Genomic DNA, 27,615 nt, shown 5'->3' on the forward strand with positions numbered 1-27,615 from the left:
TTTACGTGGGATCTGCTGGAAAAATGGTCCGGATCGCATCTTCAGATGCATCAGCGGATAACCCTGTCTCCAAGGACAAGGGTGTTTCTTCTGCGGTGGCTGCAGAGTGCTCATCTATGAAAGGGCCGCAGATTCGGCATTCAGGACTGGGTCCTGGTGACCACGGATGCCAGCCTGAGTGGCTGGGGAGCAGTCACACAAGGAAAAAATTTCCAGAGAGTGTGATCGAGTCTGGAGACTTCTCTCCACATAAATATACTGGAGCTAAGGGCAATTTACAATGCTCTAAGCTTAGCAAGACCTCTGCTTCAAGGTCAGCCGGTATTGATCCAGTGGGACAACATCACGGCAGTCGCCCACGTAAACAGACAGGGCGGCACAAGAAGCAGGAGGGAAATGGCAGAAACTGCAAGGATTCTTCGCTGGGCGAAAAATCATGTGATAACACTCTCAGCAGTGTTCATTCCGGGAGTGGAAAACTGGGAAGCAGACTTCCTCAGCAGGCATGACCTCCACCCGGGAGAGTGGGGACTTCATCGGGAAGTCTTCCACATGATTGTAAACCGTTGTGAAAAACCAAAGGTGGACATGATGGCGTCCCGCCTGAACAAAAAACTAGATATTGCGCCAGGTCAAGGGACCCTCAGGCAATAGCGGTGGACGCTCTGGTAACACTGTGGATGTACCAGTCAGAGTATGTGTTCCCTCCTATGCCTCTCATACAAAAAGTACTGAGAATCATAAGAGGGAGATGAGTAAGAATGATACTCGTGGTTCCGGATTGGCCAAGAAGGAATTGGTACCCGAAACTTCAAGAGATGTTCACGGAAGACCCGTGGCCTCTACCTTTAAGAAAGGACCTGCTCCAGCAGGGGCCTTGTCTGTTCCAAGACTTACCGCGGCCGCGTTTGACGGCATGGCGGTTGAACGCCGGATCCTGAAAGGGCATTCCAGATGAAGTCATCCCTACCCTGGTCGAAGACAGGAAGGATGTAACCGCAAAACATTTTCACCGCATTTGGCGAAGATATGTTGCGTGGTGTGAGGCCAAGAAGGCCCCTACAGAGGAATTCCAACTGGGTCGTTTCCTACATTTCCTGAAAACAGGACTGTCTATGGGCCTAAAAATTAGGGTCCATTAAGGTTCAAATTTCGGCCCTGTCGAATTTCTTCCAGAAAGAACTGGCTTTAGTGCCTGACGTTCAGATGTTTGTAAAAGGGGTACTGCATATACAGCCTCCTTTTGTGCCCCAGTGGCACCTTGGGATCTCAATGTTGTTTTGAGTTTCCTAAAGTCACATTGGTTTGAACCACTCACCACTGTGGACTTAAAATATCTCACATGGAAGGTGACGATGCTATTAGCCCTGGCTTCAGCCAGGCGTGTGTCAGAATTGGCGGCTTTATCATATATAAAGCCCTTACTTAAATTTTCATTCTGACAGGGCAGAATTGAGGACTCGTCCTCAATTTCTCCTTAAGGTGTTTTCTGTTTTTCACATGAACCAACCTATTGTGGTACCTGCGGGTACTAGGGACTTGGAGGACTCCAAGTTACTTGACGTTGTCAGGGCCCTGAAAAATATGTTTCCAGGAAGGCTGGAGTCAGAAAATCTGACTCGCTGTTTAGCCTGTATGCACCCAACAAGATGGGTGCTCCTGCTTCTAAGCAGACGATTGCTCGCTGGATTTGTAATACAATTCAGTTTACACATTCTGTGGCAGGCCTGCCACAGCCAAAATCGGTAAAAGCCCATTCCAAAAGGAAGGGGGCTCATCTTGGGCGACTGCCCGAGGGGTCTCGGCTTTACAACTTTGCCGAGCAGTTACTTGGTCAGGGGAAAACACGTTTGCTAAATTCTACAAATTTGATACCCTGGCTGAGGAGGACATGGAGTTCTTTCATTCGGTGCTGCAGGGTCATCCGCACTCTCCCGCCCGTTTGGGAGCTTTGGTATAATCCCCATGGTCCTGACGGAGTCCCCAGCATCCACTAGGACGTCAGAGAAAATAAGATTTTACTTACCGATAAATCTATTTCTCGTAGTCCGTAGTGGATGCTGGGCGCCCATCCCAAGTGCGGATTGTCTGCAATACTTGTACATAGTTATTGTTACAAAAATCGGGTTATTCTTGTTGTGAGCCATCTTTTCAGAGGCTCCTTCGTTGTTATCATACTGTTAACTGGGTTCAGATCACAGGTTGCACGGTGTGATTGGTGTGGCTGGTATGAGTCTTACCCGGGATTCAATATCCTTCCTTATTATGCACGCTCGTCCGGGCACAGTATCCTAACTGAGGCTTGGAGGAGGGTCATGGGGGGAGGAGCCAGTGCACACCACCTGATCCTAAAGCTTTTATTATTGTGCCCTGTCTCCTGCGGAGCCGCTATATCCCCATGGTCCTGACGGAGTCCCCAGCATCCACTACGGACTACGAGAAATAGATTTATCGGTAAGTAAAATCTTATTATTAAGCGCATATAACAGAAACAACACCTTTTAGGGTTGTTTATATACATTTTTATAGCGCTTTGGTGTGTGCTGGCAAACTCTCCCTCTGTCTCCCCAAAGGGCTAGTGGGGTCCTGTCTTCGATAAGAGCATTCCCTGTGTGTCTGCTGTGTGTCGGTACGTGTGTGTCGACATGTATGAGGACGATGTTGGTGTGGAGGCGGAGCAATTGCCGGTAATGGTGATGTCACCCCCTAGGGAGTCGACACCGGAATGGATGGCTTTAATTATGGAATTACGTGATAATGTTAGCACGCTGCAAAAGTCAGTTGACGACATGAGACGGCCGGAAAACCAGTTAGTACCTGTCCAGGCGTCTCAGGCACCGTCAGGGGCTGTAAAACGTCCCTTACCTCAGTCAGTCGACACAGGTACCGACACAGATGAATCTAGTGTCGACGGTGAAGAAAGAAACGTATTTTCCAATAGGGCCACACGTTATATGATCACGGCAATGAAGGAGGCTTTGCATATCTCTGATATTATGTGGGGTGTGAAAAAACTACCTGTAGCTTTTCCAGAATCAGAGGAATTGAATGACGTGTGTGATGAAGCGTGGGTTAACCCCGATAGAAAACTGCTAATTTCAAAGAAGTTATTGGCATTATACCCTTTCCCACCAGAGGTTAGGGCGCGCTGGGAAACACCCCCTAGGGTGGATAAGGCGCTCACACGCTTATCAAAACAAGTGGCGTTACCGTCTCCTGATACGGCCGCCCTCAAGGATCCAGCTGATAGGAGGCTGGAAACTACCCTGAAGAGTATATACACACATACTGGTGTTATACTGCGACCAGCAATAGCCTCAGCCTGGATGTGCAGTGCTGGGGTGGTGTGGTCGGATTCCCTGACTGAAAATATTGATACCCTGGATAGGGACAGTATTTTATTGACTATAGAGCAATTAAAGGATGCTTTTCTTTATATGCGAGATGCTCAGAGGGATATTTGCACTCTGGCATCGAGAGTAAGTGCGATGTCCATATCTGCCAGAAGAAGTTTATGGACGCGACAGTGGTCAGGTGATGCGAATTCCAAACGGCATATGGAAGTATTGCCGTATAAAGGAGAGGAATTATTTGGGGTCGGTCTATCGGATCTGGTGGCCACGGCAACAGCTAGAAAATCCACTTTTTTACCTCAGGTCACCTCCCAACAGAAAAAGACACCGTCTTTTCAGCAGCAGTCCTTTCGTTCCTATAAGAACAAGCGGGCAAAAGGACAGTCATATTTGCCCAGAGGCAAAGGAAGGGGTAAGAGGGTGCAGCAAGCAACTACTTCCCACGAACAGAAGCCCTCCCCGGCTTCTACAAAGCCCTCAGCATGACGCTGGGGCTGTGCAAGCGGACTCAGGGGCGGTGGGGGGTCGACGAAAGATTTTCAGCACACAGTGGGCGCGCTCACAGGTGGACCCTTGGATCCTGCAGGTAGTATCTCAGGGTTACAAGTTGGAATTCGAAAAGTCTCCCCCTCGCCGGTTCCTAAAGTCTGCTTTACCAACGTCTCCCTCAGAAAGGGCGACGGTATTGGAAGCCATTCACAAGCTGTATTCTCAGCAGGTGATAGTCAAGGTACCCCTCCTACAACAGGGAAAGGGGTATTATTCCACACTATTTGTGGTACCGAAGCTGGACGGTTCGGTAAGACCTATTCTAAATCTGAAATCCTTGAACCTGTACATACAGAAATTCAAGTTCAAGATGGAGTCACTCAGAGCAGTGATAGCGAATCTGGAAGAAGGGGACTTCATGGTGTCCCTGGACATAAAAGATGCTTATCTGCATGTCCCAATTTACCCTTCACACCAAGGGTATCTCAGGTTCGTGATACAAAACTGTCATTATCAGTTTCAAACGCTGCCGTTTGGTTTGTCCACGGCACCTCGGGTCTTTACCAAGGTAATGGCCGAAATGATGGTTCTTCTACGAAGAAAAGGCGTATTAATTATCCCTTACTTGGACGATCTCCTGATAAGGGCAAGGTCCAGAGAACAGCTGGAAGTCGGAGTAGCACTAACCCAAGTAGTGCTTCAACAACACGGGTGGATTCTGAATCTTCCAAAATCTCAATTGACCCCGACGACACGTCTGCTGTTCCTGGGAATGATTCTGGACACTGTTCAGAAAAAGGTGTTTCTCCCGGAGGAGAAAGCAAGGGAGTTATCCGAACTTGTCAGGAACCTCCTAAAACCAGGAAATGTGTCAGTACATCAATGCACAAGAGTCCTGGGAAAGATGGTGGCTTCTTACGAAGCAATTCCATTCGGCAGATTCCACGCACGAATATTTCAGTGGGATCTGCTGGACAAATGGTCCGGATCGCATCTGCACATGCATCAGCGGATAACACTGTCACCAAGAACAAGGGTGTCTCTTCTGTGGTGGTTGCAGAGTGCCCATCTGTTAGAGGGCCGCAGATTCGGCATACAGGACTGGGTCCTGGTGACTACGGATGCCAGCCTACGAGGCTGGGGAGCAGTCACACAGGGAAGAAACTTCCAGGGCGTGTGGTCAAACCTGGAGACGTCTCTTCACATAAATATACTGGAGCTAAGAGCGATTTACAATGCTCTAAGCCTGGCAAAACCGCTGCTTCAGGGTCAGCCGGTGTTGATCCAGTCGGACAACATCACGGCAGTCGCCCACGTAAACAGACAGGGCGGCACGAGAAGCAGAAGAGCAATGACAGAAGCTGCAAAGATTCTTCGCTGGGCGGAAAATCATGTCATAGCACTGTCAGCAGTGTTCATTCCGGGAGTGGACAACTGGGAAGCAGACTTCCTCAGCAGACACGACCTCCACCCGGGAGAGTGGGGACTTCATCCAGAAGTCTTCCACATGATTGTGAACCGTTGGGAAAAACCAAAGGTGGACATGATGGCGTCCCGCCTCAACAAGAAACTGGACAGATATTGCGCCAGGTCAAGAGACCCTCAGGCAATAGCTGTGGACGCTCTGGTAACACCGTGGGTGTACCAGTCCGTGTATGTGTTTCCTCCTCTGCCTCTCATACCAAAGGTACTGAGAATTATACGGCTACGGGGAGTAAGAACAATACTCGTGGCTCCGGATTGGCCGAGAAGGACTTGGTACCCGGAACTTCAAGAGATGCTCACGGAAGAGCCGTGGCCTCTACCGTTAAGAAGGGATCTGCTTCAGCAGGGACCTTGTATGTTCCAAGACTTACCGCGACTGCGTTTGACGGCATGGCGGTTGAACGCCGGATTCTAAAAGAAAAGGGCATTCCAGAGGAAGTTATTCCTACCTTGATTAAAGCCAGGAAGGAAGTGACCGCACAACATTATCACCGCATTTGGAGAAAATATGTTGCGTGGTGTGAGGCCAAGAAGGCCCCAACGGAGGAATTTCAATTGGGTCGATTCCTACATTTCCTGCAGGCAGGATTGTCTATGGGCCTCAAATTGGGGTCTATTAAGGTTCAAATTTCGGCCTTATCGATTTTCTTCCAGAAAGAATTGGCTTCAGTGCCTGAAGTACAAACCTTTGTCAAAGGTGTACTACATATACAGCCCCCGATTGTGCCTCCAGTGGCACCGTGGGATCTCAACGTAGTTTTGGATTTTCTCAAATCCCATTGGTTTGAGCCGCTCAAATCGGTAGATTTGAAGTATCTTACATGGAAAGTAACCATGCTACTGGCCCTGGCTTCAGCCAGGAGAGTATCAGAGTTGGCGGCTTTATCGTACAAAAGCCCATATCTGATTTTCCATTCGGACAGGGCAGAACTGCGGACGCGTCCTCAGTTTCTGCCTAAGGTGGTTTCGGCTTTTCACTTGAACCAGCCTATTATGGTGCCTGCGGCTACTAGCGACTTGGAGGACTCCAAGTTGCTGGACGTTGTCAGAGCATTGAAAATATATATTTCAAGGACGGCTGGAGTCAGAAAATCTGACTCGCTGTTTATCCTGTATGCACCCAACAAGATGGGTGCTCCTGCGTCTAAGCAGACGATTGCTCGTTGGATCTGTAGCACAATCCAACTTGCACATTCTGTGGCAGGCCTGCCACAGCCTAAATCTGTAAATGCCCACTCCACAAGGAAGGTGGGCTCATCTTGGGCGGCTGCCCGAGGGGTCTCGGCATTACAACTTTGCCGAGCAGCTACTTGGTCAGGGGAGAACACGTTTGTAAAATTTTACAAATTTGATACTCTGGCTAAGGAGGACCTGGAGTTCTCTCATTCGGTGCTGCAGAGTCATCCGCACTCTCCCGCCCGTTTGGGAGCTTTGGTATAATCCCCATGGTCCTGACGGAGTCCCCAGCATCCACTAGGACGTTAGAGAAAATAAGAATTTACTTACCGATAATTCTATTTCTCATAGTCCGTAGTGGATGCTGGGCGCCCATCCCAAGTGCGGATTGTCTGCAATACTTGTACATAGTTATTGTTACAAAAATCGGGTTATTATTGTTGGGAGCCATCTTTTCAGAGGCTTCTTCGTTGTTATCATACTGTTAACTGGGTTCAAATCACAAGTTGTACGGTGTGATTGGTGTGGCTGGTATGAGTCTTACCCGGGATTCAAGATCCTTCCTTATTGTGTACGCTCGTCCGGGCACAGTACCTAACTGAGGCTTGGAGGAGGGTCATAGGGGGAGGAGCCAGTACACACCATGTGATCCTAAAAGCTTACTTTTTGTGCCCTGTCTCCTGCGGAGCCGCTGTTCCCCATGGTCCTGACGGAGTCCCCAGCATCCACTACGGACTATGAGAAATAGAATTATCGGTAAGTAAATTCTTATTTTTTCCACCAGTTGAGAGACCCCTTGGTAGTTCTTGATAATTTATACTGTGATCCCACAGTGTTAGTAACTGTAGCTGGAGACTGTGCCACCCTATGGTGGTGGAGGAGAACATTTCCAACAGTCGAAGCACTTTCCTTACTGTTATTCGCTGTTGGTTGTGTAATTTATGGCCCAAGGGGGTTATTCAGGTTTATTAGCAAACCAAAAAAGCACACTAATGGGCAAAACCATGTTGCACTGCAGGCGGGGCAGGTGTAACGTGCAGAGAGAGTTAGATTTGGGTCGGTTATATTGTTTCTGTGCAGGGTAAATACTGGCTGCTTTATTTTTACACTGCAATTTAGATTTCAGTTTGAACACACCCCACCCAAATCTAAATCTCTCTGCACATGTTATATCTGCCTCCCCTGCAGTACTATAGTACATGGTCTTGCCCATTAGTGTGCTTTTTTGGTTTGCTAACGAACTGAATTTGGCCCCAAGTACTGTATTTTGAGATACGGTTCCTCTGACAAAGACATTTGTTTTGTATGTTTTTTATTGTATATCCAGGAACTTTATTTGCTTTATAAGGATGAGTTGACTCTTTGTCTTGTTCACAATCTAACCATGTTTGTGCAACAGGTTTATTAGTTGCATTGTCTTGGCACAACCTTCATGAGATATGGTTATTTGATATGGAAGTGTTGACCCTTGATTCAGAACCTGAGAAACTTCCTGTGCTGAATTGCAACATGAAATAGTCATCTTTAAGAACTGTGGATATAAATCACCTTTCCTGATATACATGAGTATACAGTTCACTAATTCTAAGCAAAACTGCTTGGCATTGACAGAATTGTAGAGAATCCTCAGATCCTGAACAGACAAATAAAAACTTTGGCCCTCTGAACTGAAGAAAGTTGGATAATTGCTTGGGCTCTGATTAAGTGGAATTCAGGACTGCAGTGACTGAAATGGGTAGGGGAAAACGTACCTAAAACGTACCTTCTGGCACTACACTAGTGAGACACAATAGATGAGATAGGATTAAAGTTGCTCACATTCCCCCATTCTGGCAACCATACCCTCAGAGAACACCATTGCACTGCAGAAATCAATTTGAAGTCCAGGGATAATTTGAAATAGGTGAGGCCTTTCTTTCAAATGATGTGGTGTTTTCCAACTGTTTGGGCTCATGTCGATATTACTTATAAATGTTGTTTCCTCTGTGTGCACATCCTAGCACGGTTTCTTTAAGGTTAGAGAACACTTGGAGCTGTTCCATATCCACTCTCTGCCTGCCCAGTCCATGGCCCTCATTCCGAGTTGTTCGCTCGCTAGCAGATTTTAGCAGCATTGCACACGCTAGGCTGCCGCCCTCTGGGAGTGTATCTTAGCAAAGCAGAATTGCGAACGAAAGATTAGCAGAATTGCGAATAGAAAATTCTTAGCAGTTTCTGAGTAGCTTGAGACTTACTCCTACACTGCGATCAGCTCAGCCCATTTTGTTCCTGGTTTGATGTCACAAACACACCCTGCGTTCGGCCAGCCACTCCCCCGTTCCTCCAGACACTCCTGCGTTTTATCCTGGCACGCCTGCGTTTTTCCGCACACTCCCAGAAAATGGTCAGTTTCCGCCCAGAAACACCCACTTCCTGTCAATCACACTCCAATCACTTCAACGATGAAAATTCTTCGTTCGTACGTGAGTAAATCTACTAAGTTTTGTGCTAAAATACTTAGCGCATGCGCACTGCGTACCATGCGCATGCGCATTTTTGCCTTAATCGCTCCGTTGCGAAAATCGGCAACGAGCGAACAACTCGGAATGACCCCCCATGTCTGCAGTGCGCACACATACTGTATGCAGAACATTAGTATCTGTTCCAGCACACACTTTCTGAATTTCACAGCCAGATGTGCTCCTAGATGTAGCAGAGTATAGAAATAGAACAGTACAGTACCTGACCTAACTATGCTACAGGCATAAAGAAAACGAGCTGTATTATACTATCATATATATCTTCCTGTCTCTACTTAACTTGGAAGGAAAGCTACCCATTGTAATGACTACCATGGAGGATTGAAGAGGAAAGATGTGTCTGAGTTCCATCCACAAGTAAATAAACATTCTAATGTACGAAAAACATTCTAATGTACAAATGTCGATAGTCAAAATAGATCAGAAAATACACTGTAGAAAAAGTCTTTCTTCTTCGTTCTGTTTTTACTACCAGTGGACATACTCTCATTCCCACTGCCAGTCACTGCCATGATCTTATCTTTCTCTAACGTCCTAAGTGGATGCTGGGGACTCCGTAAGGACCATGGGGAATAGCGGCTCCGCAGGAGACTGGGCACATCTAAAGAAAGCTTTAGGACTAACTGGTGTGCACTGGCTCCTCCCCCTATGACCCTCCTCCAAGCCTCAGTTAGATTTCTGTGCCCGACGAGAAGGGTGCACACTAGGGGCTCTCCTGAGCTTCTTAGTGAAAGTTTTAGTTTAGGTTTGTTATTTTCAGTGAGACCTGCTGGCAACAGGCTCACTGCATCGAGGGACTAAGGAGAGAAGAAGCGAACTCACCTGCGTGCAGAGTGGATTGGGCTTCTTGGCTACTGGACATTAGCTCCAGAGGGACGATCACAGGTTCAGCCTGGATGGGTCCCGGAGCCGCGCCGCCGGCCCCCTTACAGAGCCAGAACATGGTCGGATTCCCTGACTGGAAATATTAGGATAGTATATTATTGCCTATAGAGCATTTAAAAGATGCATTTCTATATATGCATGATGCACAGCGGAATAATTGCCGACTGGCATCAAGTATAAGTGCGTTGTCCAATTCTACCAGTAAAATGGTCAGGTGATGCGGATTCCAAACGGCATTTGGAAGTATTGCCTTTGAAAGGGGACATTTGGGGTCGGTCTTTTAGACCTGGTGGCCACGGCAACAGCTGGGAAATCCACGTTTGTACCCCAGGTCGCCTCTCAAAATAAGACGCCGTATTATCAGGCGCAGTCCTTTGTTGGCAAGCGGACAAAAGGTTCCTCTTTTCTGCTCGTGACAGAGGGAGAGGAAAAAGGCTGCAGAGATCAGCCAGTTCCCAGGAACAGAAACCCTTTCCCGCCTCTGCCAAGCCCTCAGTATGACGCTAGGGCTTTACAAGCTCAGGCACGGTGGGGGCCCGTTCTCAATGAATTTCAGTGCGCAGTGGGCTCACTCGCAAGTAGACCCCTGGATCCTTCAGGTAATATCTCAGGGGTACATATTGGAATTCGAGACGTCTCCCCCTCGCCGTTTCCAAAAGTCGGCTTTACCGACGTCTCCCTCTGACAGGGAGGCAGTTTTGGAAGCCATTCACAAGCTGTATTCCCAGCAGGTGATAATCAAGGTACCCCTCCTGCAACAGGGAACGGGGTATTATTCCACACTATTGTGGTACCGAAGCCAGACGGCTCGGTGAGACCGATTCTAAATCTAAAATCTAAAATCTTTGAACACTTACATACAGAGGTTCAAATTCAAGATTGAGTCACTCAGAGCAGTGATTGCGAACCTGGAAGAAGGGGACTACATGATGTCTCGGGACATCAAGGATGCTTACCTTCATGTCAAAATTTACCCTTCTCACCAAGGGTACCTCAGGTTATGGTACAGAACTGTCACTATCAGTTCAGACGCTGCCGTAGGGATGGTCCACGGCACCCCGGGTCTTTACCAAGGTAATGGCCGAAATGATATCCCTTCGAAGGAAGGAAATTTTAGTTATCCCTTACTTGGACGATTCCCTGATAAGGGTAAGATCCAGGGAACAGTTGGAGGTCGGTGTAGCACTATCTCAGGTAGTGTTGCGGCAGCACGATTGGATTCTCAATATTCCAAAATCGCAGCTGGTTCCGACGACTTGTCTTCTGTTTCCTAGGGATGATCCTGGACACAGTCCAGAAAAAAGGTGTTTCTCCCGGAAGAGAAAACCAGGGAGTTATCCGAGCTAATCAGGAACCTCCTAAAACCGAACCAAGTCTCGGTGCATCAATGCACAAGGGTTCTGGGTAAAAATGGTGGCTTCCTACGAAGCAATCCCATTCGTTAGATTCCACGCAAGAACTTTCCAGTGGAACCTACTGGACAAATGGTCCGGGTCGCATTTTCAGATGCATCAGCGGATAACCCTGTCACCAAGGACAAGGGTATCCATCCTGTGGTGGTTGCAGAGTGCTCATCTTCTAGAGGGCCGCAGATTCGGCATTCAGGACTGGGTCCTGATGACCACGGATGCCAGCCTGCGAGGCTGGGGAGCAGTCACACAGGGAAGGAATATCCAGGGTTTAGGGTCAAGCCTGGATACATCACTTCACATAAATATCCTGAAGCTAAGGGCCATTTACAATGCTCTAAGCTTAGCGAGTCCTCTGCTTCAAGGTCAGCCGGTGTTGATCCAGTCGGACAACATCATGGCAGTCACCCACGTAAACAGACAGGGTGGCACAAGAAGCAGGAGGGCAATGGCAGAAGCGGCAAGGATTCTTCGCTGGGCGGAAAATCATGTGATAGCACTGTCAACAGTATTCATTCCGGGAGTGGACAACTGGGAAGCAGACTTCCTCAGCACGACCTCCACCCGGGAGAGTGGGGACTTCACCCAGAAGTCGTCCACATGATTAAAAAACTCGACAGGTATTGCGCCAGGTCAAGAGACCCTCAGGCAATAGTTGTAGACGCTCTGGTAACACCGTGGGTGTACCAGTCAGTGTATGTGTTCCCTCCTCTGCCTCTCATACTCAAGGTACTGAGATTGATAAGATGGAGAGGAGAAAGCACTATATTCGTGGCTCCGGATTGGCCAAGAAGGACTTGGTAACCGGAACTTCAAGAGAGGCTCACGGAGGATCCGTGGCCTCTACCTCTAAGAAGGGACCTGCTCCAGCAAGGACCCTGTCTGTTCCAAGACTTACCGCGGCTGCGTTTGACGGCATGGCGGTTGAACACCGGATCCTGAAGGAAAAAAAAAAAAGGCATTCCGGATGAAGTCATCCCTATCCTGATCAAAAGCCAGGAAGGATGTAACCGCAAAAACATTATCACCGCAATTGGCGAAAATATGTTGCGTAGTGCGAGGCCAGTAAGGCCCGACGGAGGAAATTCAACTGGGTCGATTCCTACATTCCTGCAAACAGGAGTGTCTATGGGCCTGAAATTGGGGTCCATTAAGGTTCAGATTTCGGCCCTGTCAATTTTCTTCCAAAAAAGAACTAGCTTCAGTCCCTGAAGTTTAGACGTTTGTAAAAGGGGTACTGCATATACAGCCTCCTGTTGTGCCTCCAGTGGCAATTTGGGATCTCAATGTAGTTTGGGTTCCAAAAGTCACATTGGTTTGAACCACTTAAATCTGTGGAGTTAAAATATCTCACATGGAAAGTGGTCATGCTGTTGGCCCTGGCCTGGGCCAGGCGCGTGTCAGAATTGGCGGCTTTATCCTGTAAAAGCCCTTATCTGATTTTCCATTCGGACAGGGCGGAATTGAGGACTCGTCCTCAGTTTCTCCCTAAGGTGGTTCCAGCGTTTTCACCTGAACCAACCTATTGTGGTGCCTGCGGCTACTAGGGACTTGGAGGAATCCAAGTTGCTGGATGTTGTCAGGGCCCTGAAAATATGTTTCCAGGACGGCTGGAGTCAGGAAATCTGACTCGCTGTTTATCCTGTATGCACCCAACATGCTGGGTGCTCCTGCTTCTAAGCAGACTATTGCTCGTTGGATTTGTAGTACAATTCAGCTTGCACATTCTGTGGCAGGCCTGCCACAGCTAAAATCTGTTAAAGCCCGTTCCACAAGGAAAGTGGGCTCATCTTGGGCGGCTGCCCGAGGGGTCTCGGCTTTACAACTTTGCCGAGCAGCTACTTGGTCAGGGGCAAACACGTTTGCTAAATTCTACAAATTTGATACCCTGGCTGAGGAGGACCTGGAGTTCTCTCATTCGGTGCTGCATAGTCATCCGCACTCTCCCGCCCGTTTGGGAGCTTTGGTATAATCCCCATGGTCCTTACGGAGTCCCCAGCATCCACTTAGGACGTTAGAGAAAATAAGAATTTACTTACCGATAATTCTATTTCTCATAGTCCGTAGTGGATGCTGGGCGCCCATCCCAAGTGCGGATTGTCTGCAATACTTGTACATAGTTATTGTTACAAAAATCGGGTTATTATTGTTGGGAGCCATCTTTTCAGAGGCTCCTTCTGTTATCATGCTGTTAACTGGGTTCAGATCACAAGTTGTACGGTGTGATTGGTGTGGCTGGTATGAGTCTTACCCGGGATTCAAAATCCTTCCTTATTGTGTACGCTCGTCCGGGCACAGTATCCTAACTGAGGCTTGGAGGAGGGTCATAGGGGGAGGAGCCAGTGCACACCAGTTAGTCCTAAAGCTTTCTTTAGATGTGCCCAGTCTCCTGCGGAGCCGCTATTCCCCATGGTCCTTACGGAGTCCCCAGCATCCACTACGGACTATGAGAAATAGAATTATCGGTAAGTAAATTCTTATTTTTTCTAGCTCCAATTTTTTCCAGTCTCCAGTTACAACCTCTGTCAACCAAATCTACATGCACTTAACTTCATCATGGTAATATTCAACTTATTCCCTTTTCTTCCGCAAATGACTGTATCATCGTTCTGTCAGACTCACATTTGGACTTCCTCCACCCCCATAACCACAATCTCACCTCAGCCCATGTCCTCACAGGATCCATGCAGGTCTAGTCTGTTTGGTATAAATACTCCCGTACTGCTGAGCTCTGAAGAAAACGTTATATCTTTATAATCAAACTTGCTTTAAGATTATTTCCAGCCAGTGAGACACCCCCATTGCCTCTTTGCCACACTCAGCTCCTTCCTGTGCCCACAAGTTTTCCAGCCACTTCATCACCAAAATTGACACATACATTAACTTTCCTACCGAGCTCAATCTGCTTTACACTCACTTCCTCTCACTGATGTGGACCTTGGCCCTCATTCCGAGTTGTTCGCTCGGTATTTTTCATCGCATCGCAGTGAAAATCCGCTTAGTACGCATGCGCAATGTTCGCACTGCGACTGCGCCAAGTAACTTTACTATGAAGAAAGTAATTTTACTCACGGCTTTTTCTTCGCTCCGGCGATCGTAATGTGATTGACAGGAAATGGGTGTTACTGGGCGGAAACACGGCGTTTCAGGGGCGTGTGGCTGAAAACGCTACCGTTTCCGGAAAAAACGCAGGAGTGGCCGGAGAAACGGTGGGAGTGCCTGGGCGAACGCTGGGTGTGTTTGTGACGTCAACCAGGAACGACAAGCACTGAAATGATCGCACAGGCATAGTAAGTCTAAAGCTACTCTGAAACTGCTAAGTAGTTAGTAATCGCAATATTGCGAATACATCGGTCGCAATTTTAAGAAGCTAAGATTCACTCCCAGTAGGCGGCGGCTTAGCGTGTGTAACTCTGCTAAATTCGCCTTGCGACCGAACAACTCGGAATGAGGGCCCTTGTCTCTTGAAATAGGATCTACACAGCTTGGTCATCTTTGCCCCATCTCTTCTTGCCCCCTTGACCCTGATCAACTTGTCTACTTCTTCCTTTATATGTAGCTGTCTGCACCTAGCCTACCTCTAACTTGTTCCTCTGTAGAACTATACCATTCTAGACTTTGGTTTGTTGTAGCCTCCACATAAGTATTTTGAGTTATCTTTTTTATGCCTTATTCCAATCTAATCATTATGTAATATTACTTTCTTGTAGATGCACGCTCCAAGCGAGAGTATAATGAGAGTCACATTATAACTGCAAGAAGAGCAAAGCAGGTACTATTTTTTATTTTGTTTATTTACATTAATATATATAGCACCACCATATAATAAGTAGCAAATAAACATTGTTGCTGTTGATGTTTGCTGATTTCTTTGCATGAACAGTCTGTTACACATCGGGTTCTGGACTATGGTAAACTGCGATGCATTAGGCCCATGGATGCCTTTGGATGCTATACAGCAGTCCAGTACCCGAACAAATGTACTCAGTAAAGCCACAGTTATTTTCTAAAAAATAGACTTGGGAATTTGTTTAAAGCAAAAAATAACAGCAGTCATGTATAAAACCATAAGGGCCTGATAACAAGATGGATGCAGTCACAACTTTATGCTAATGCCACATCCAATTTCCCACTTGCATCATCTGAGGCAGGTGCATTTCCATCACTGTGCGTATTTAGACGCACCAGCCCTACGTCTTAATACAGCCTCCTGTGTGAGCGGTTGTGTGTCTTTGAACACAGTCTCTTTCAGTGACACTCCCGCGTCTGCTTTGCCACCTCTGTTATCTTCCAGGGACACCCATGGAAATTCTCAGACCGCCGAGACACATACATGTGCAAGTTAAAACATTGGGGGTCATTCCGAGTTGTTCGCTCGTTATTTTTTTCTCGCAACGGAGCGATTAGTCGCTAATGCGCATGCGCAATGTCCGCAGTGCGACTGCGCCAAGTAAATTTGCTATGCAGTTAGGTATTTTACTCACGCCATTACGAGGTTTTTTCTTCGTTCTGGTGATCGTAATGTGATTGACAGGAAGTGGGTGTTTCTGGGCGAAAACTGGCCGTTTTATGGGTGTGTGCGAAAAAACGCTACCGTTTCTGGGAAAAACGCGGGAGTGGCTGGAGAAACGGAGGAGTGTCTGGGCGAACACTGGGTGTTTTTGTGACGTCAAACCAGGAACGACAAGCACTGAACTGATCGCAGTTGCCGAGTAAGTGTGGAGCTACTCAGAAACTGCTAAGAAGTGTCTATTCGCAATTCTGATAATCTTTCGTTCGCAATTTTGATAAGCTAAGATTCACTCCCAGTAGGCGGCGGCTTAGCGTGTGCAAAGCTGCTAAAAGCAGCTTGCGAGCGAACAACTCGGAATGACCCCCATTGTCCGTTTGAGTGCAACATCGACATTGCGTCCTTCTCTGAATCAGGCCCTAGATCTATAGTATTTTGGTTGCATGGTAATGGGCAGAAGGTATGGTCAGCAGTCAGGCCCAGAGTCATTTTGCTAAATCCAAAATTGTATGTCTTATCTTTGAGTCAAGTTAGTAAAGACTTCACTTTCCTGTGGAGGTTTTAGTACTAGTAGGACAAATCTGAACTTTTATTGCAGCTATAGAATCCATTCAGTAGTTAGATCAGGCCTAGAATGTCCAGGTGTTGATTATTAAATATAAGAGACCTGATTATTGAATATAAAAGACCTGTGGAAGAACATAACCCCTCAATTAAAATTAAAACAGCTTTTTTTCATTAAGGATAACCATTATCAAAACCACAACAACAAAAAAGCCCTGTATAGAACTAGAAACAATCTGAAATAATCACTAAAAAGATTTGGCATAAAATAAATAATTTTATTATAAATACATGCATATATGATTGACAGTCAAAGGCGTTCATGGGCGGTCGGTGGCAGCGATGCGGCGTTGCGCGGTCTGTGTGGCGAAAACATGGACGGGTCCAGGCCATTTTCGGGGCAACCGCATGTGACATCAGATGGAGAAAATGCGACAGAGAAAATGGCGACTGCCCAACTGCCTTCACAGACAGGCTGCACAGGCAGGGGGGCTTCCCTCATTTAGCAATGCGATCGCAATTGAATTGCTCAGGCTATGCACTAAAATAGTTCTTTATAAAGAAGAGATATTGGTCATTATTAGGTGCATAGGCAGAAACAGCAGTAACAATTTCAGAGTGTAAGGTGCCAATTACAATTAGATAGGGGAGTCGGCCACCGTTTTAGCATGGGTGAATGGGATTGTACGGCAAATTAAGTTTGCAACACCTCTCTTTTTACAGTTGGCAGAAGCAAAAAAATGTTTGACCAAATTGTTTATCTTGAGGGTGAGAGTCAACCCCAGTGAAATGGGTTTCTGTAGGTTTACTATATCTGCCTTTTCCCTCCTACAGGCCCCCAGAACCACAGTACGTTTTTATATGAGTTAACCTCATTTATGTTAATAGATAAAAGTTTTAAGGCCATAAAAGGGTTTAATTGGAATGCTACAATGGCAGAGGATTATCACCCAAGTAAGGAATGGAGAAAATGGAAAGAAGCCACATGAAGAAGAGGGTGAAGAGGAAGAGAGGAGAGAAGAGTCTTTTAGGGCAAAACCCCTGTAAAGGAGGGCTCTTAAAAAGGACTCCTACAAATTAAACAAAACACAGATATTTTAACAGTATAAGGGTGCATGGGGGTTGTATCTTTAAAGAAACCAATTAGCCTGGCTCTCAGGAGCACGAATTAGTCTGTGGAAAAAATGTGGGAAAATGTATGTCATCCAGAAAGCTCAGAGAATGGATATGGAGCGATGCAACCTGAATAACCCCCTTTGTCCAGAAGGCAGTCAACATCAGAAAAATCTGGGGCCACATGTTGGACAAGATCCACAGCTCGAGAGTGATTTTCTTGATATTCCTGCCTTTCTTTCAGAGATTCAATTACATCATGAAGGCGTGCTAAAGGGCCATATACACGGGAGAGATGTGTGCTGAGTGAACCGCTCAGCACACATCTCTCCCGCCGCTCAGCACAGCGCAATGTGTGCTGAGCGATGCGGGGGAGGACGGGGAGCCGCTCATTTCACCCAGCGGGTGAAATGAGCGACGTGCTAGATTGGCCTGCATGCAGGCTCAATCTAGCACCGGTGATAGCGATGCACGGGGCCGCGCATCGCTATCGCTGAGGGGGCTACACACGAGTGATCTGTTCTTAAAATCTAAGCAATTCGATTTTAAGCATGGATCTCTCCGTGAGTACCCCCTTAAATCTTTATCAAAACGACCCTGGGATTGACAGAAGTCATCAGCTTTTGTTTCCAGGGTTGCATAGAAAAGAACAATATCACCAATATAGAGTCCCTCGGTGCTCTGACAATAAATGACAGAAGTCTCAGTCCGATGTCAATCACAAGTGCGGATTCCTCTGTTCCACTTGTGATTGACATCGGACTGAGACTTGTGTCATTTATTGTCAGAGCGCCGAGGGACTCTATATTGGTGATATTGTTCTTTTCTATGCAATCTTTGGAGTGTAGGTGACACTTTACACCAATTGAATTCCACAGGCTGCTATGTGCGCGGTGACTAAGTTAAAAAAAAACCCTACTCTTTTTGTTTCTAGGGTGTCTATTTGAGAATGTAGGGTGGCAATCTCTTTTTTTAAAGTCTATGACAACTTTAGAAAGTTCCTGATAAAAGGCTGATTGAACATCCTCCAATAGGTTGGTAATAACAGCTTGGATATGAGGATCAATACCCGCTTCTGAAGCGTAGGGTGAAGGTGGGGATGCAGGCTAGGAAGTAGAACCTAATGAGCATTTTGATTTGTTCCCACAGAAATTAGCTAAGACTGATTGCAATTTCTTAGCCTTCTGCGACATTATTGGGGTAGTTAGGACCAACATGCTGCAAGGATAGAAAAAACGGTTCAAGAAAAGCGGACATGGTAAATACCAGGGGACCAGGACGATTGGTGGACTTATTGGAACATGGTGGAGATCTGGTCAAGCAATCGAGAAACCAGCATGAGTTATTAAGAGCACAGTCTTACAGCAAAAGCACACTCAGCAACTAAGTGCTAAAAATATCAGCGAAAATATAAGCAATTGTGGCAGGTGGCCACTAGGTGGCACACTAGTTCAACATTAGAGTTCAGAGTTAAAAAGTTAAAAAGAACTGGTCTTTGTAGAATGTGAAGCTCTCTAATAATAAAAGCAAACATATAGGATGTGTAGGATTTCACTTATAATGGGAGCTGGCTTGTAGGATGAGCAGTCTTTCACTTAAGGAACAAGCTTGTTGAATGTGTAGGCTTTCACTTACTACAGTAGCAGGAAGTGTAGACTATCATTTACAATAGGAGCAAGCTTATAGAACGTGTAAGGTATCACTTAACCATAGGAGTAAGCCTGAAGGATGTGCAGACTGTCGCTTACAATAGGAACAAACCTTTAGGATGTGTAGGGTTCTCACTTACTGTAGACATAAACTTGTAGAATGTGTAGGGTATCACTTACAATAGCATCAAGTTGAAATGGTGTGCAGACTGCCACAATAGGAGCTTCCAGATTTATGAGACTAATGAATCTGTGCAGATCTGAGGCACTGTGGTCTGTGCAGGTCCGAGGCACTGTGGTCACCACCGTGTGATGCAGTCCACGATAGTCACAGGGACTGGGACCAGGGAGCTGCCAACCACCAAAGCAGAGAACCACTGCAGACTCAAAGTGCCGGGAGCCGTGGCTGCCAGGGAGCACTGGAGCTTCTCAGTACCTGGGGTCAGTGGAAGCCACACACCTAAAACTGCAGCCATGCTGGAGCCAGCAGGACCAGAAGAGCGGGAAGCAGAGGTCCTCCTGCAGCTGTCTCCAGAGCAAGTGGGGGATCCACCAAGTAGCCGAAAACGTAAGGAACTGGTGTGGGAGGTGGGTGAGGCCCAAAGAGAAGAGTCAGCCAGACAGGTACGATAGGCGACTGAGGGCATGATTCAGTAAGGATCTTTACTGCATTTACCCCAGTGGTCTACGCATGTGCAGAACAGGTTCTGCAATCTCAATGCAGGAATGCAAACACATCTGCTTGATTGACAGGCAGAGGCATTCACAGAGAGGGGCAGGGATGGCCAGCATATGGAAAAAATGGGGCGTGTCATCCCCGTTTCCAGGAGAGGTGAGGCCATTACAAGATGCAGTTTCCTTGGCCTCGCAAGCTGCCATGCGATATCAAGGCTGAGAAAGTTCAGCCTGCCGTTGCAGATGAACATTGCGATTGACCACAAGTTCTCAATGGGATTAAGGTCTGGGGAGTTTCCTGGACATGGACCCAAAATTTTGATGTTTTGTTCCCCCGAGCCACTTACTGTAGTTATCACTTTTGCCTCATGGCAAGATGCTCCATCATGCTGGAAAAGGCATTGTTCGTCACTAAACTGTTCTTGGTGTTATGAGCCACGGCTGTGGCTCATTCCTGTTTTGCATTTTTGTTCTGTATTTTATGTTATACTTCTGTTTATGTTCCCCGTGGGTGTCATGGGGTGCTCGGAGCTCACCCTTAAGGAGGGGATACTGTTATGAACCACAGGTAGTGGTTCATTACTATTTTATGTTTATAAAGTTGTCTTGCATGCCAGGATTTCCCGTTGCTCTGTTTTAGAATACTCTTGCCTGCTGCCGCTGGTGAGTCTGTGTAATTGCAGCTTGTTCCCATGTGTTCAGCCTCACCTGGCTGCTAATTGCATCTGGTCAGTTTAGAGTCATGCAACAGGGCAGCTGCATGGGATTATTAATTAGGCCTCTGTTATATGCTGGCTGTTTGCAATTCACAGATGCTGGTGATATTCCTTGGTTTGCAGTCTGCTTGAAGTGTGAGCTGGTTCCTGTCAGTCCCTGTGTTGATTCCTGTGTCAGTCCCTGTGTCGATTCCTGTGTCTGATCCCGTGTCCTGCTGTTAGGCGTTCCTGCCCTGAGGTCCAGTGGCTTTGCCTGTCCCTGGTCAAGTCTTCTGGCTTCCTGGTGTCCACCGGTCTGTCGTTTGGGATTCTGCCTGTCCTCCAGTTCTGAGAGTCGGTGTCGGCAGCATTAGAAGTTCCTGTCCGTTTGCCAGTATTCGTACCGGTTCCGTGAGTAGCGGCTTTCCCGCGTCCGTTGGCCTAGGCCGCTGTATTCCATTATTGTTTCTGTCCCTGGTGTTTTGCAGAGGGTTCTGCTTATGCTGTCACCGCCGGTACACAAAGGTATTGTGTCGGCGTGTGATCAGCATTTCCTTTGTTGTTCTTTTCCTTTGGCGGTTTCTCCGCACATACTTTAGGTTTTTAGTTAGCTTGTAGCCCCTGGCCTGTTTGCTTAGTTAGAGGTCCTCTTGTTATCATTCTGCCTCGGATTTCCCTTTGTCTCTCATTAAGACCGAGGGGCACCGGAGTTGGGCAGACATAATCCGCCCTTCAAACGTTGCTGCCAAGGGCTCAAGAAACCATAGTCTCGCAAGGGATTTCCGATAGCACGGGTGAGACAACAGAGTTAGGGCGCCAGGGGCTATTCCCTTTCCATTCCCCTTTCCCAGCGTTACGTCCTGGTGCTCTGGACTCACTTCATGAACATCTCCCTTGTTCTGAGCACCAGGAACCTAACACTTGGATGGTTGGGAGAAGTTGCTCTTGGAGGATGTTTTAGTGCCATACTTTATTCATGGCTGTATTTTTAGGAAAAATTGTGAGTGAGCCCACTCCTTTGGCTGAGAAGCAACCTCACACATGAATGGTCTCAGGATGCTTTACTGTTGGAATGACACAAGACTAATGGAAGCGCTCACCTTTCTTTCTCCAGACAAATGTTTTTCCAGATGCCCCAAACAATCTGAAAGAGGATTCATCAGAGAAAATGACTTTACCCCAATCCTCAGCAGTCCAATGCCTGTACCTTTTGCAGAAAATCAGTCTGTCCCTGATGTTTTTCCTGGAGAGAAGTGGCTTCTTTGGTGCCCTTCTTGACACCAGGCCATGCAACAAAAGTCTTCGCCTCACTGTGCATGCAGTTGCACTCAGACCTGCCTGCTGCCATTCCTGAGCAAGCTATGCACTGGTCGTGCCCTGATCCCGCAGCTGAATCAACTTTAGGAGACGGTCCAGGCGCTTGCTGGATATTCTTGGGCGCCCTGAAGCCTTCTTCACAACTATAGAATCTCTCTCCTTGAAGTTCTTGATGATTCAATAAATGGTTGATTTAGGTGCAACATTACTAGAAGCAATATCCTTGCCTGTGAAGCCCTTTTTGTGCAAAGCAATGATGACTGCACGTGTTTCCTTGCAGGTAACCATGGTTAACAGAGGAAGAACAATAATTTCAAGCACCACCCTCCTTTTAAAGCTTCCAATCTGTTATTCTAACTCAATCAGCATGACAGAGTGATCTCCAGCCTTGTCCTCGTTAACACTCTCACCTGTGTTAACAAGAGAATCATTGACATGATGTCAACTTCTCCTTTTGTGGCAGGGCTGAAATCCAATGGATTTGTTGTTGTTGGGATTAAGTTCATTGTCATGGCAAAGAGGGACTTTGCAATTAATTGTAATTCATCTGATCACTCTTCATGACATTCTGGAGTATGGGCAAATTTCCATCATAAAAACTGAAGCAGCAGACTTTGTGAAAATTAATATTTGTGTAATTCTCAAAACATGGCCATGGCTGTATATGGAGACATTAAACTGTACAGACTTTGACTGCTGTACATTATGGTCTTGAAAAAGGTCCGGTGTGGGACCGAAACGTTGACCGACCATAACTATACCACTGATGTGAGGTTTGATAAAAAGTTTTATTTGCAACTTACTTCAAGTCTGGCGAGTGCTTTCCTTATACTTTGACTATATTATAGAGACCTTGCTGGAGCAAGTGATTCTCTGGAACCATATGCGCCCCAGCTGTTGTGATATATAGTGTGCTGTCGGACCGGCACTCACTCCCTGTTGCAGTTACATAGCTCTGGTGCCCTCTGGAACCTTTGTATATATCTCCATAGAAACAAATAGCGGCACTCAGAGACTTTAAATAGATGAAAGTGTATTCACATCACACTGAATCCAACGTTTCGGGGCTCGTTTGCCCCTTTGTCAAGGTGTATAGCAAACAACAGTGTAAAACAACATACCTTTATAGATGACAAGAAGCCCGCCAGTGCTCACGCTGAGCTGAGGATGCGCCCGCGCTGCCCGCTTCCGGACTCTCACAGATGACGTCACACTGCCAGCCTGGCTGGTTACCGCAACGCTGGTTGTGTTTCAGATGGACCTCCGGAGTTGTCCAGTGCAGGGACTAGACATAAAAACAAACAACACAACCACATAATACAGAGTGCTAATCACAAAGATACGGGTTCCTACCACCTTACAGGGCCGTCCACGTAACTATAGAAAGTATGATCCATTACTGCTACATTATTAGAAACAGCATACTGTATGCTACAGAGGGAGCATAAAAGTAAATATTAACTGTTAATCCAGTGTGTGCTAATTACTACATGTCGTGCCATACAAAGACCTTGCGTGAATCGTGATAAATAAAAATTAAATGTTCAAATGTACCAATAAACGTGCATAAATACCACCTCACTAGTGTGAAATCTGTTGTAGTGTCAGCCAGCGTGTGTACAGTAGGCAAAAGATGAATTTAAATTTAAAGTGATACACAAAGTCAGAGTCCCTGAAACAAATCACAAATCCTGCTAAATGCTGAGTGACCTGAATCAAATCAGTATGGCACGACATGTAGTAATTAGCACACACTGGATTAACAGTTACTATTTACTTTTATGCTCCCTCTGTAGCATACAGTATGCTGTTTTTAATAATGTAGCAGTAATGGATCATACTTTCTATAGTTACGTGGACGGCTCTGTAAGGTGGTAGGAACCTGTATCTCTGTGATGAGCACTCTGTATTATGTGGTTGTGTTGTTTGGTTTTATGTCTAGTCCCTGCACTGGTCAACTCCGGAGGTCCGTCTGAAACACAACCAGCGCAGCGGTAACCGTGGTAACCAGCCGGTGCTGGCAGTGTGACGTCATCTGTGAGAGTCCGGAAGCGGGCAGCACGGTCGCGTCCTCGGCTCAGCGCGGGCACTGGCGGGCTTCTTATCTATAAAGGTATGTTGTTTTACACTGTTGTTTACTATACACCTTGACAAAGGGGCAAACAAGCCCCAAAACGTTGGATTCAGTGTGATGTGAATAAACTTTCATCTATTTAAAGTCTCTGAGTGCTGCTGTTTGTTTCTATGGGGATATATATATATATATATATATATATATATATATATATATATATATATGGCAAACACCACTGACATCACAAAATCTCCTGAACCATAAGGACTAGGAACTTGACATTTGGACAGTACTTGCTTTTGTGACGTGGGCACCCACTAAGAAGGGATTTTTCAAAATTCCATCCACAAAGGGGTTAGAAGGGGTGAGATGATAATTGGGAATTTCCCCTTACAGAGGAGAGTTAAGACAGCTCACCCAGCCGGGGCTATAAAGACTGCATGGTGTCGGCGATACCAAGTCGCGGAGGGGGGAGGACACAATGCTCTTTTCCTGGACTTCCTTGCCAGTGACAGTTGCACAGCAGTCCATTATTCAAATAGGGGAGCCACATCAACTGCTACACCTAAACACTGTTAGACATCACTGGATGTGGCTCCCCTATTTGAATAATGGACTGCTCTGCAACTGCCACTGGCAAGGAAGTCCAGCCTTATGGTTCAAGAGATTTTGCGATGAGACAGTGGTATTTGCCTTTTAAGTACTTAACCAACTTATTTCCAGTCAGGAGAGGATAGTGTCTCAATTATCAGAGGTTAACCTGTTACTTGAACTAAATATTGCCGAACCTCTCAGAGAGCTATAGGAGGAAAGATAGATATGCATTAAAGGAAAACTTGATAGTCAGCAACTGCCTATCTGCTGTGTAAAGGGTACCGACATCTCTCCCAGTGACCTTAAGTGTTGTGTGAAAATCTTTACCTTTTTACCTCAAAGGAGGAGCCCTAAGGAGAGCGAGAAGCTAAGCAAGGAGACCTAGGGCCCTTTGGAGTAGAGTCAGCCTATCCCTGCAAACCTTACATATTTAACATACAGCGGACGGAGCTTGGCCTGTCGTCCCAGCATTTACTGCACTGAGCAGGGCAGCATCAGAGGCGGAACAGGGCAGAGAAGGAGGCGGATTATTTTCCTCAGCGCCAGCCTTTTGACAGCATCAATTCGGGGAAGGCCCGTCCGGAGGTACGGCCTGACAAAGATTGGCAGCGGCGGGCGGAGCATGTCCTGTTGTAAGTCTAATTGCTGATCTTTTGTGATAAACTAACCAGTTAACGTTAGGTATCTCCCGTTGTCCAGAAAATAAGACACAGAGACTACAGATTCCCATGCAGTAAAATCTGTTTATTGTTTTGGTGTGTTCTCGGGGCGGTTTCATGGAGGGGCACAATGATGCTACCAGTTCTCAACAACATCCTACCACATGTGAGCCTATGCAATGTGAACCATGTTCGTCCTGCTCAGTTATATGTGTAGTTTTGTGTTTTAAATGTAATTTTTTTTAAAGCAGTATTAAATGTGCTTAAATACCACCGCTTTTCGGCCCTCATTCCGAGTTGTTCGCTCGCTAGCTGCTTTTAGCAGCATTGCAAACGCTAGTCCGCCACCCTCTGGGAGTGTATTTTAGCTTAGCAGAATAGCGAACGAAAGGTTAGCAGATCTGCTACTAAATAATTCCTTGCAGTTTCTGAGTAGCTCCAGACCTACTCCTAGATTGAGATCACCTCAGTCCGTTTAGTTCCTGGTTTGACGTCACAATCACATCCTGCGTTCGCCCAGCCACTCCCCCGTTTCTCCAGCCACTCCTGCATTTTTACCTGGCACGCCTGTGTTTTTTAGCATACTCCCTGAAAACTGCCAGTTTCCGCCCAGAAACACCCACTTCCTGTCAATCACACTACGATCACTCGAGCGTTGGAAAAACGTTGCTCGAGCTTGTGTAAATCTCCAAAGTTTTGTGTAAAATTACTAAGCGCATGCGCGCTGCGTACCATGCGCATGCGCATTTTCCACCTAATCGCTCCGTTGCGAAATACGGCAACGAGCGAACAACTCGGAATGACCACCTTCATGTCTTTGTGATAATACTTAAAATTCCGTAGCAAAGCACAGGTAATCAGCTAGTATTATATATAATTTCTTCTGTTGCTGTTTTTCTATATTTTAAAGTCATAGCATGCTAGTTTATATTTTGAAAATTACTGTGGAACGAGCATTTTTGCTTTTTCATTTGTGTACAGTTTTCTATGGTGGAATTCACTTGCTGCTAATTGATCCATATATTTAGCACTGAAGTGGCGGGTGCAGCAGTTATTATTGAGAAAAAAAAGCCTGACAGATAAGCTTTTTTGTGAATCCGGCAGCAAAATCACCTAGGTCTGTGAACTTATCACATATTCTAAGGGTGGTATTCAATTCTTTTCACCCCCTCACACACCCGTTCTGTTTCTGCGCAGTTTCATAATTTCAGCTAGATATCCCTGGGGTAGCGAGGCACCCAACTCTTTATGCAGCTAAACCTGATTACTAAGGGCGCGATAATGGGGATCACTTTAGAAAGAAGATTGGGCGTGATATATCATTTAAATGCCACCCTATGTGTTTTCGCCCGAAAATAGATATTTTCTTGGACAAAAAAAAAAAGGGGACTAATTGGATAGCCCCTCCCCCCAGTGAAATACTCCAGTTTTTCACACCTGAATATTGAAACACCTCTATATGTGTGAAAGGATGGACATACTAAGGGTGGAATTCAATTATTTTATCGCTTCCAATTTCCCGTCTAAAGTGACACAAGTTCTGGGGGCGATATTCAATTTTTTTTTCATACGCACATCGCGCCCAAACAGTACGGGTTTAGCCGCATAAAGCAGTTAAACCTAAATAAACTAATGAACACGACGCGAAAAGTGACGTTTGGGTGATAAAACAAGTCACATTTCGCACATTTCAGCTAGCCACCACCAGCCACTACGAGCTGTAATGCCAGCGGCCAATATGTGTGAATGGCAGAATAAAGGGCCTTTATATATGTAACTGCATAGCTACAACTATATGTAAAGACTCATAAAACAGGAATTTGATACCTACCGGTAAATCCTTTTCTCCTAGTCCGTAGAGGATGCTGGGGTCCACTTCATGACCATTGGGTATAGACTGTTCCGCAGGAGCCTTGGGCACTCTTAAGACTTTTCAATGGGTGTGAACTGGCTCCTCCCTCTATGCCCCTTCTCCAGACCTCAGTTATAGGAACTGTGCCCAGGGAGACGGACATTTCGAGGAAAGGATTTACTTTAATACTAGTGGTGAGATACATACCAGATCACACCTCAACCATGCCGCACAACATGGCATTCAACAGAACACACGCCAACAGGCATGAATCGACAGAAAAATGCTGAACTAATGTAACACAACTTGTGTAACTGTAATAACAAAACTGCAGGTAAAGTACGCACTGGGACGGGCGCCCAAAATCTTCTACGGACTAGGAGAAAAGGATTTACCGGTAGGTATCAAAATCCTGTTTTCTCATACATCCTAGAGGATGCTGGGGTCCACTTTATGACCATGGGGTTTATACCAAAGCTCCAGTACGGGCGGGAGAGTGCGGATGACCCTGCAGCACCGATTGACCGAACTTGAGGTCTTCATCGGCCAAGGTGTCAAACTTGTAGAATTTTGCAAATGTGTTTGACCCTGACCAAG

General features: G+C 46.4%; 1 protein-coding gene across 8 annotated transcripts in view; it reads left to right on the plus strand.

The window, feature by feature from the left end:
- Positions 1–27,615, plus strand: part of STYXL1 (serine/threonine/tyrosine interacting like 1) — a 136,760-nt gene that overhangs the window by 61,191 nt on the left and 47,954 nt on the right. For all 8 annotated transcript variants that reach the window (XM_063953970.1, XM_063953971.1, XM_063953967.1 and 5 more), the window contains one exon: positions 15,027–15,088. In XM_063953970.1, coding sequence (XP_063810040.1) covers positions 15,027–15,088 — 62 coding nt within the window. The remainder of the gene's footprint in view (positions 1–15,026; positions 15,089–27,615) is intronic.

This window comes from Pseudophryne corroboree, chromosome 2 (assembly GCF_028390025.1).
Source record: "Pseudophryne corroboree isolate aPseCor3 chromosome 2, aPseCor3.hap2, whole genome shotgun sequence".
Lineage (NCBI taxonomy): Eukaryota > Metazoa > Chordata > Amphibia > Anura > Myobatrachidae > Pseudophryne > Pseudophryne corroboree.